At 40.1% G+C, this 10,089-nt stretch overlaps 1 protein-coding gene across 1 annotated transcript in view; it reads right to left on the bottom strand.

Moving 5' to 3' along the window:
• The window catches only part of WHRN (whirlin), a 162,470-nt gene that overhangs the window by 100,417 nt on the left and 51,964 nt on the right, over positions 1-10,089 (bottom strand). Inside the window, exon 2 of the mRNA XM_044659773.1 lies at positions 4,633-4,851. Within this exon, the coding sequence (XP_044515708.1) occupies positions 4,633-4,851 (219 nt within the window). The remainder of the gene's footprint in view (positions 1-4,632; positions 4,852-10,089) is intronic.

Raw genomic sequence — 10,089 nt, 5'->3', positions numbered from 1 at the left:
ATATATATATATAAACATGAGAGATGTATATATATATATACATATATATAAACCTCCCTCTCTCTGTCTCTGACTCTATAAACACACCTACAGAGGGTTGTGTTCCCTGATAGAAAATTATTTATTTGAGAGTAGAGTTTTTTAATATTGATGTCCTCAGGCCTAGAGATGGGAGGTCCTGGGTTCAAATCTGACCTCAGACACTTCCCAGCTGTGTGACCCTGGGCAAATCACTTGTCTCTATTGCCTACCCTTACTACTCTGCTGCCTTGGAGCCAATACACAGTATTGACTCCAAGATGGAAGGTAAGGGTTAAAAATATATATATATTGATGTCCTCAGTGTCTGATACAGAGTAGGTATTTAATAAATGCTTATTAATTGACTGGCTAATTGATTTTCCTCTTTTCTTTTTTATGCTAAAGAGTTTTCCACTTTGAATCAGAGAATCTGAATTTGAATCCCAATTCTGCTAATGAATGGCTGTACGATCTGAGAAAGTCAATTTACCTTTCTAGGCCTTGATTTCTTAATATGTAAAAATGGGGGTGTGGAGGGCCAGCTATATAGCTCAGAGAATTGAGAGCCAAGCCTAGATATGGGGGGGTCTAGGGTTCAAATGTGGCCTCAGACATTTCCTAGCTGTGTAACCCTGGGCAAGTCACTTACTCCCCATTGTCTAGCCCTTACTACTCTTCTGTTTTGGAATCAATACACAGTATTTATTCTAAGATGGGAAGATAAAGATTTAGAAAACAAAAAGTAGGGGGGCTGAACAACATTTTCTCTAAGTTTGCTTCTAGCTGTCAAGCCTACAGTAATATCTGTCTCATTCTCTCCTCGGATCTGAAGGAGTCTAGGAGGCAGGCAGTCCTTTTAAGGCATGTCTATCTATATCTATATCTTTATCGATATCCCTGAAGTATGGCGGTACTCCTGGCCATTGACCAATCAGGAGAGAGGGACTGGATCTGGGATTTCATTGATTTAGGGAATTTCCAAGGTTAAAACAACTCCATCTGCCAGCTCATGGCAGAACCTCCTCTATAAGTTCTAGTCTCGGAGAGTTGCCCAAGTTGAAGGATTGGCCCACACTCACACAATCAGAACGTGTGAGAGGCTAATTAATGTGTGCAACATGGTAGGAACTTCTTTATGAGTCTTTTAGAAACAAAAATTATAACTCTCATTTACATAGCACTTTATGGATGACTAAACACTTTCCCCATAACAAATGGTAAGTAATAGTGTGAGTATAACAATTCCCACTTTACAATCAGGAAACTGGGTTTGTCCAGGGCAACAAAGCCAATCAGTACGAGAACCAGGGTCTAAATCAGGTTCTCTTTCCATCACTAGCTCACAGGTTTGTGCATTTAGGGTGGTTTGGAGCCAGGACGCCTGGATCAGAAGACCTTGCATGAGTGTGGCAGCAGACAGGTATTTTCTTATATTTGCACTCCACAATTGCATTATAGGGGTGCAGAGGGAGGAGCAGAAGCCAGCTGGACCTTCTAGACTCTGTAATATTCACCTTGTCCCATTCCTCTCCATCCCCACCATCTCCCATCTTTCTTTAACTCCCATTTTTCCCATAGAATTTGGCATAATAAGCACCATTTTTACAATGGGTTCAGGATGGAAAGGTCTAGTCACTGTTGGGTTCCAGACTGTTTTTCCTTTCTACCTTTCCCCACATTGTCCCTACACCTAGAATTCCTTCTCCTCCTTCCTTATTGTATTGTTGTTCCATCATTTCAGTCATGTTTTCTGACCCCATTTGGGGTTTTTTGGGCAAAGATATTGAAACAGTTTGCCATTTTCTTCTCCAGTTCATCTTACAGATGAGGAAAAGGAAGGAAATAGGGTGAAGTGATTTGCCCAAGGTCACATAGCTAGGACGTGTCCGAGGTCACATTTGAACTCAGGTCTTCCTGACTCCAGATCTAGCACTATAGCCACATTGTTACCTAGCTGCCTCTTCTCCTTCCACCAGCTCATATTTTCAACATCCTTCCCATCCTTTTGAGGCACGGCTTGAATGCTATCCTCATGACGAAATATTCCTGGAATTCCTTCTTACTACCTCACTACGCAGCAGGAGGAAGTTATTTGCTCCCCTTATCTGACCAACTAGCACTTTGTAATCCTCTTATTTATGTGTCATACTCTGATCTGGGTCATATTTATATGAAATCATTGGCCAAAGAACCAAGAAGTCTTGGTTAAAGTACCATCACTGATATTTCCTAGAAAATGCCTCAGGTAACTCTCTAAGATTATATATCAGTTGCAGAGAAGGTGCTAACCTGCACTGGTGGAGGGAGTTTCCTCATCTAGGAGTTCCCTACATCAGTGAAATCATTGGTCCATTCCCTGTCTTTTTAACCATGCAAATATCTAATTAGTAGGGTAGCTAGGTGGTGCAGTGGATAGATTGTGGGGCCTGGAGTCAGGAAGACTCATCTTCCTGAATTCAAATCCAGCCTCAGGCACTTACTAACTGTGTGACCCTGGTCAAGCCACTTAACCCTGTTTGCCTTGGTTTCCTCATCTGTAAAATGAGCTGGAGAAGGAAATGGCAAACCACTCCACTATCTTTGCCCAAAAAAACCCCAAATGTAGTCCACAAAGAGTCAGACATAACAGAAAATGACGGAAAAAAATGACATGTCTACTAGATTATAAACACTATTAGGGCAAAGAATATGACATTTATCAATTCTTTCATTGAAATGTCATTTCAGCTTCATCAAATCAGAACAAATGAATCTTTTAGTCACATCCAATTCTGCTATACTAACTAGAGGACAAGAAGGGTAACAGAAAAGTTTGTCTTGAATATTTGCAGCATTCGTCTTGCTTTCATCCCAAATGCCCAATTTCCTCATGTTCTGTTTCTCAATAAAGAAGAATAACCAGGGGTAGCTAGGTGGCTCGGTCTATAAAGAGCCAGGCCTGGAATTGGGAGGACCTGGGTTAAAATCTGACTTCAGACACTGCCCAGCTAATTATGTGAGACTGGGCAAGTCGCTTAACCCCAATTGCCTACTACCCCTCACCACTCTTCTACTTTAGAATCAATATTTAGTATTTTGACAAAAGATGGGGGGGCGGGCAAAAAAAGGAAGAAATGTGGCCAAGATAATGAGGCGATTGGAGATGTTTGCTGAGTGGGTATTGAAAGTGGGAATCAGAGATGTTTAGCTTCTAAAATACAACAGTGGGGCCAAGGTGAGGGGAAGAAACATGAGTTCTGCTGGATTCTCCCAGAATATTCCTATCCCCTGGCCAATGTGAGGCAAAGACAGTGAAAATATAGCCAAAGAGTAACCCTAGGCTGTATTCAGAGAAGACTAGATTCATCTAGAACTCAAGAAGTCATAGACTCACTCTAGGCTGCCCCAGTGAACAACATCTAGCCAATGGTTCCCAAACTTTTTTGGCCTACTGCCCTCTTTCCAGAAAAAATATTACTTAGCCCCCTGGAAATTAATTTTTTAAAATTTTAATAGCAATTAATAGGAAAGATAAATGCACCTGTGGCCATCACCTGGCCCCTGGATTGCTGCAGCACCCACCAGGGGGCAGTGGCACCCACTTTGGGAATCACTGATCTAGACTTATTTGTCCGATTCCCAGCATCCTATTTTAGGAAGGACATTGATAAGCTGGGGCATGGAGACCTTGCCACGTGGGGAACTAGTTGAAGGATTTGACATGTTTAACTTAGATAAAAGGAGACTTTCTTTTATAATAATCAAGGAATATAATAACTGTCAAGTACATAATGAGCTGCCATGAGGAAGAAGGATTAGATTTATTCTGCCTAGCACCAGAGGGCAAAGCTAAGAACAAGGAGGGAAGGGTAAAATCGCAGAGACAGATTTCTGCTCCATCTAAGCAACGTCTTTACCAAAGAGGAACACACTAAAGATGTCCAAAAAGTGGACAGGCTGCCCGGGGAAGTGGTCATTTCCCTTCACTGGAGGGCTTTCACATAGAGACCAGATGAGCTCCTGTCAGGAATGTCCTAGAGGGAACTCCTGCTCAGGTAAAGAGGGCTTGGACTGAACGACTTCTGAGATCCTTTCTAACTAGTAACTTGTGTTTCTCCTAGCCATGTTAGCTTTACGGTGGTCCTGAAAACAAGCTCGAGTTCCGGCTCACTGCTCCAGCTCCCAGGATATCCAGGGCTTGGGACAGACAGTTATGTTGTATAATTAGAAATCTGGTACCTTTGGACTTCATCTCCCAGCATCCCTTTCCCTTTGTCCCCAAGTTTGCGTCCTTATGTAATGTTTATAAGTTTCCTGTAGGGCCACCCTCTCGCTCTCTTCTCTCGTGACTGCCTCTGAGTTAGCTCCCTTTTTACCTCTAGCTTTTATTTTAGTTATTATTAATAAATCTTGTCAAATATGATACTTGGAATGTTTGGATATTAATTTTTTATCTTACAATGTCTGGACTGGAACTACCTCCTCCTTTTATTTCAACGTCTTCAAACTCTTAACTGCCCGGGGTCTTAAAGGGGAAGCAGATGTTGTACCAGAGTGCCACTCCATTCCTATTACTAGAGGGAAAAGATGCGGGTCTGGAAACCGGGGGCAGCTGGGCTTCTGCCTACTCACCTTTTTCTCGTCCCCTTCTGGAAGAAACTGCAGGATGCTCCTCCTCTCCCCATCCTGTCTCCGGAGGGAGCTGCTCTGGTGCTGGGGAAGTCCTCCAGGGGGAGAGATGCTTCGGCCATGAGGATCCACCCAGGTATAGATGTGGTTGGTGACATAACCTCCAGGGATGCGCCCAACGGAATGCACAGACAAGATTAGTTTCTTGGACCCTTTCAGTGCCTAGAGACAGACAGATAAGATAACCCCAGTTACTCTGGACAGGAAAACACCGCTGTATCCCACTTCTATCAGTTCCAAACAGTGGCTTTGGGTGAGTTACTTCTCCCCTGTGGGTCCAGTTTCTTTGTAAAAGTTCTTTGTAAAATAAAAGGACAATACTGAAACGCTTCTACCTTCCAACTCTAGATCTTATGACTGTATGATCTATCTCAAAGTCACACAGCACAGAGATGGAGGTCAGAAGGGTATATGTTTAAGTGATAAAATAGCCAAGTGGTTAGGACACTGGACTTAGAATGGGGAATACCTGGAGTTCTATCCTTCCTCAGGCACTTCCTGGGCAAATTCCTCACCTCAGTTTCCTCATCTGTAAAATTAGGAAGTTGGACTCAATGGTATCCAAGGTCCACTAGAGCTCTAAGTCTGCAATGCTATGTAAACTTTGCCACAGGTCAGAGGTTTTGGTATAACCAGATTGGTTTCAGTATTCCTGTAAGAAAATGGGAACAACCTCTTCTGCACCTCACAGTGCCATAATGTCTCTTAGAAGATCAGACAAGGACAGGAAAAAAAAAAGGTCATACAAGTTACAAAAAGAGGCCTCCTTGCCCTTTGGGCAAAAATCCTCAGAAAAATGGTTCCATTTCCCTTCACACTGTTTCCCTTCACACAGTGCTAATGATCACGTTTATCATTGGACTTTCAAGGTCTGTTCCTCACAGGGATGTTATTAGGAGGAAGGAGGCAATTCAAAAATGCCCCAAGGTCTCCTTTTTCCAGGTCCCATGTTTATCTAATGAACTCTTGCAGATGAGTTTAGCAGACAGCATTTTTCTCTAGCCTACAAAATATGGAAGTAGATCTTCTGTTCTTGTTCCCATCTTTGTTAAATTTGAGCCAGGGGCTGTCCAGGTAAGGACCACATCTAAATCTGTGTTGGGAGGTAGTGACAGACAGTGGAAAAAGCACTGGTCTTGAAATCAACAGACCTGTTTCAAGTCCCTGCTGAGACTCATATTAGAAAATCACCAAAGCTATGTAACTCATTTTTCCAACTTCTGAAATGGGAATAATGGCAGCTGACCTACCCAGCTCACGTTAGTAAAACACTTTAGAAAGCTGGGAAAATTCAGCATGAACTGATGCAGAGTGAAATAAGCAGAACAAGGAAAACACTGTGCACAGTAACAGCAATATTGTATGAGGACCATCTGTAAAAATTTGGCTACTCTCAGCCATGTAATGATCTGGGATAATAAGCCTGAAAGACTTATGACAGGGAATGCTATCCACCTCCAGAGAAAGAACTGTTGGAGTTGTCTTTCACATCAGTTTATCTTTGGTTTTATTTGGGAGTTTTGGTTTTGTATGACCTTGCTCTTACAACAGTGATCCATATGGAAGTATGTTTTGCATGATAATAAAATTTTAATTTAATTTTGTTAAAAAGGAAAGCATTTTAGAAGTGTTAAAGCATCCTAAAATTATGAATTATTATTACTGAGCATCAGACTTATGGTCAAAAAATGAATGGTCACTTGGACTAGTCAAATAGACTCCTGACTTCCAGTCTTTTCCCATTTCAATCCCTCCTCTAAAAAGCTGCCCATATAATCTTCCTAAAACATTCATCTGACCACAATAGTCCTCTATGTTCCAGTCAAACTAGCCTACTTGCTATTCCTTGAACTCAGCAGCCATTTCCCACCTTTATGCCTTTGCAAAGACTATCCTCACCATGCCCAGAACACTCTTCCACCTCTTGGAAAGCTTCAAGGCTCAGCTCATGAGGATTCTCCTACAGAGATCCTATCCTGATCCTCTTAATTTTTAGTTCTCTCCCACCTCAAAAGTTCATGTTAGCAATAAAAATGACCATCCTACCCAAATTAATTTACTTATTTAGTGCCATACCTATCAAACTACCAAGAAACTTTTTTACTGAATTAGAAAAAACTATAACAAAAGTTCATTTGGAAGAACAAAAGAACAAGAATATCAAGGGAAATAATTTTTTAAAAAATGTGGAAGGGGAACTAGCAGTACCAAATCTTAAACTGTACTATAAAGCAGTGGTCATCAAAACAATTTGGTACTGTTTAAGAGACAGAAGGGAAGATCAGTGGAATAAACTTGGGGTAAGTAACCTCAGCCAGACAGTGTATGATAAACCCGAAGAGCCCAGCTTTTGGGACAAAAACCAACCATTTGACAAAAACTACTGGGAAAATTGGAAAACAGTATGAGAGAGATTAGGTTTAGATCAACATCTCAAACCCTACACCAAGATAAATTCAGAATGGGTGAATGACTTGAATATAAAGAAGAAAACTTTAGAATAGTTTACCTGTCAGATCCATGAAAAAGTAAAGATTTTAAGACCAAGCAAGCATTAGAAAATATTACAAGATATAAAATAAATAATTTTGATTACATTAAATTAAAAAGGGTTTGTACAAACAAAACCAATCCAATCAAAATTAGAAGGGAAGTAATAAATTGGGGAAAAATCTTTATAACAAAAAACTCTGACAAAGATCTAATTACTCAGATTTATAAAGAGCTAAGTTAATTATACAAAAAAGCAAGCCATTTCCCAGTTGATAAATAGGATAAATAGAAAGGGCCATGAATAGGCAATTTTCAGATAAAGAAATCAAAACTATCAATAAGCACATGAAAAAGTGTTCTAAATCTCTTATAATTAGAGAAATGCAAATCAAAACAACTCTCAGGTACCATCTCACACCTAGCAGACTGGCTAAAAGGACAGCAAAGGAAAGTAATAAATGTTGGAGGGGATGTGGCAAAACTGGGACATTAATACATTGCTGGTAGAGTTGTGAATTGATTCAACCATTCTGGATGGCAATTTGGAACTATGCCCAAAGGGCTTTAAAAGACTGTCTGCCTTTTGATCTAGCCATACCACTGCTGGAGTTATACCTCAAAGAGATAATAAGGGAAAAGACTTGTACAAAAATATTTGTAGTCATGCTCTTCGTGGTGGCAAAAAAAATGGAAAATGAGGGGATGCCCTTCGATTGGAGAATGGATGAATAAATTGTGGTATCTGTTGGTAATGGAATACTATTATGCTCAAAGGAATAATGAACTGGAGGAATTCCATGTGAACTGGAATGACCTCCAGGAGCTGATGCAGAGTGAAAGGAGCAAAATCAGGAGAACATTATATACAGAGACTGATACACTGTGGTACAATCGAATGTAATGTACTTCTCCACTAACAGCAATGCAATGATCCAGGACAATTCTGAGCGATGCATGAGAAAGAACGATATCCACATCCATAGAAAGAACTGTGAGAGTAGAAACAGAAGGAAAACAACTGTTTGATCATATGGTTCATTGGGGCTATGATTGGGGATATAGACTCTAAAAGATCACCCTAATGCAAATATTAATAATATTGAAATAGGTCTTGATCAATGACACATGTAAAACCCAGTGGAATTGCTTGTTGGCTATGGGAGGGGGTGGGAGGAGGAGGAGAGAAAAAGAGCATGAATCATGTAACCATGGGAAAATATTCTAAATTAATTAAATAAAAATTTTCAAATAAAAAAAGTTCATGTTAGCAAGCTGTACCTAGTACCATTTTATTATTTTATATGCAATCTTTTTTTCTGTTTTGCTTACATATAGTAATGTTCAATGGGGTGGGAGAATCTAAGTGTAGAATTTTTAAAATTAATTTCTTGCAAAATTATAAAGATCCAGTTTGACTCAAAAGAAGAGATATTAGAGAATACTCCTTATAGAAGTAAGAGGTCCACAGACAGTGTGCATTCACAAATGTTCTCAAATTTTTTCAATGTGTTGATCAGTTATGCTGATTTTTTCCCCTTTTTCCTTTCTTTTTTTGGTAGTTTTAAAAAATGTAACTTGTTATATGGGATAGTTCTGTGGGAATGGGAGGGGGAGGGATCCTGTGGAAAACTGTAATGATAAAACAAAACACATCAATAAAGACTTATTTTTTAAATAAAAATAATATTTAATAAGAACAGAAATTAACACAGCAAAAAAAGTTTTATCATGTAAATGCTAATCTTTTTATGTGTTGCATCTCATTCCCTCTCTCTACCCTCCCCATTCTACGCAGAGAGGAAGAAATGGTTTTTATTTGGTCTTTGCATACCCAATGCCTTGCACAGAGTAGGCACTTTATATATTCTCATTGGGCTGGAAATGGATAAAAGTACAAACTTGTCAAAAATGCCTTAATTTTCAGCCAATTGGATGAACCAAGCCTGACCTAGACTTATCACCAAGAGACTCCTTTTAAAAGACTTCTCAAAATATCCTGAAAATGACACAACACAAAATGCACCATTTTCAAAGACAAAGGAGAGCTACAGGGAGCCCACAAGAGTGTTTCGATTGTATCAACAGGTGCAAGCATTCCACCTCTTAATCTCCAGCAGGGGAGGAAGAGTAGAAAAAAGAAGCTGCCTGTTCTCTTAATTTCATAGTTAAATGTCAGTGTCTGATGGAGAGATAACCGCAGGAGACCAGCTCTCTAAGACAGCAATAAAAAAGTTCAGAAAGATGAGCAATGAGAGTTTCAGTTTTCTTTATGAGTCCCCTGGTGCTCCGTTGACAGAGTAGTCTGGAAAATAGAATCCCAGTTAAAAGCAAGATATCTAACGAGTGAAAGCTATATTTGTGCCTTGAGGAAGTAGGAAGAGCAAGCATGGGGAGACAGGCTGAATGGTAGAGGAAGGGGATGAGCTTGGGTGCCAATTCTCTTTTGGAAGCTGTGACCCTAAAAGGGGCCAATATGGAATAAATGAGCACTAAAAGACCTGCTTCTACAATTCATCAGCAAGTCACTTATCTTCCCAAAGCTTCAGTTTCCTCATTATAAAATCAGAGTAATACATATTTGCCCTGCCCACCTCAAGGAATTGTCATAAGGATCAAATTAAATTATACATACAAAAGCATTTTTGCAATGAAGAAACATATACAACAACAAGAGAAGGAGAACACGCTAGATTCATGGGACATAGAACCTCAATTCAAATCCCAGTTTGGCCAATTTCTTGTCCCTGTGACCTGTCAGTGAATTTCTTCTTATCTCTTGTCCTATTTCCTCATTTGAGGAAGGAAAGAAGGAAGGAAGGAAGGAAGGAAGGAAGGAAGGAAGGAAGGAAGGAAGGAAGGAAGGAAGGAAGGAAGGAAGGGAGGGAGGGAGGGAGGGAGAAAGGGAGA

Source organism: Gracilinanus agilis, chromosome 2, assembly GCF_016433145.1.
Source record: "Gracilinanus agilis isolate LMUSP501 chromosome 2, AgileGrace, whole genome shotgun sequence".
Classification (NCBI taxonomy): Eukaryota; Metazoa; Chordata; class Mammalia; order Didelphimorphia; family Didelphidae; genus Gracilinanus; species Gracilinanus agilis.
Note: the sequence above shows the minus strand (reverse complement) of the source record. Positions and strands in the feature narration are given on the sequence as shown.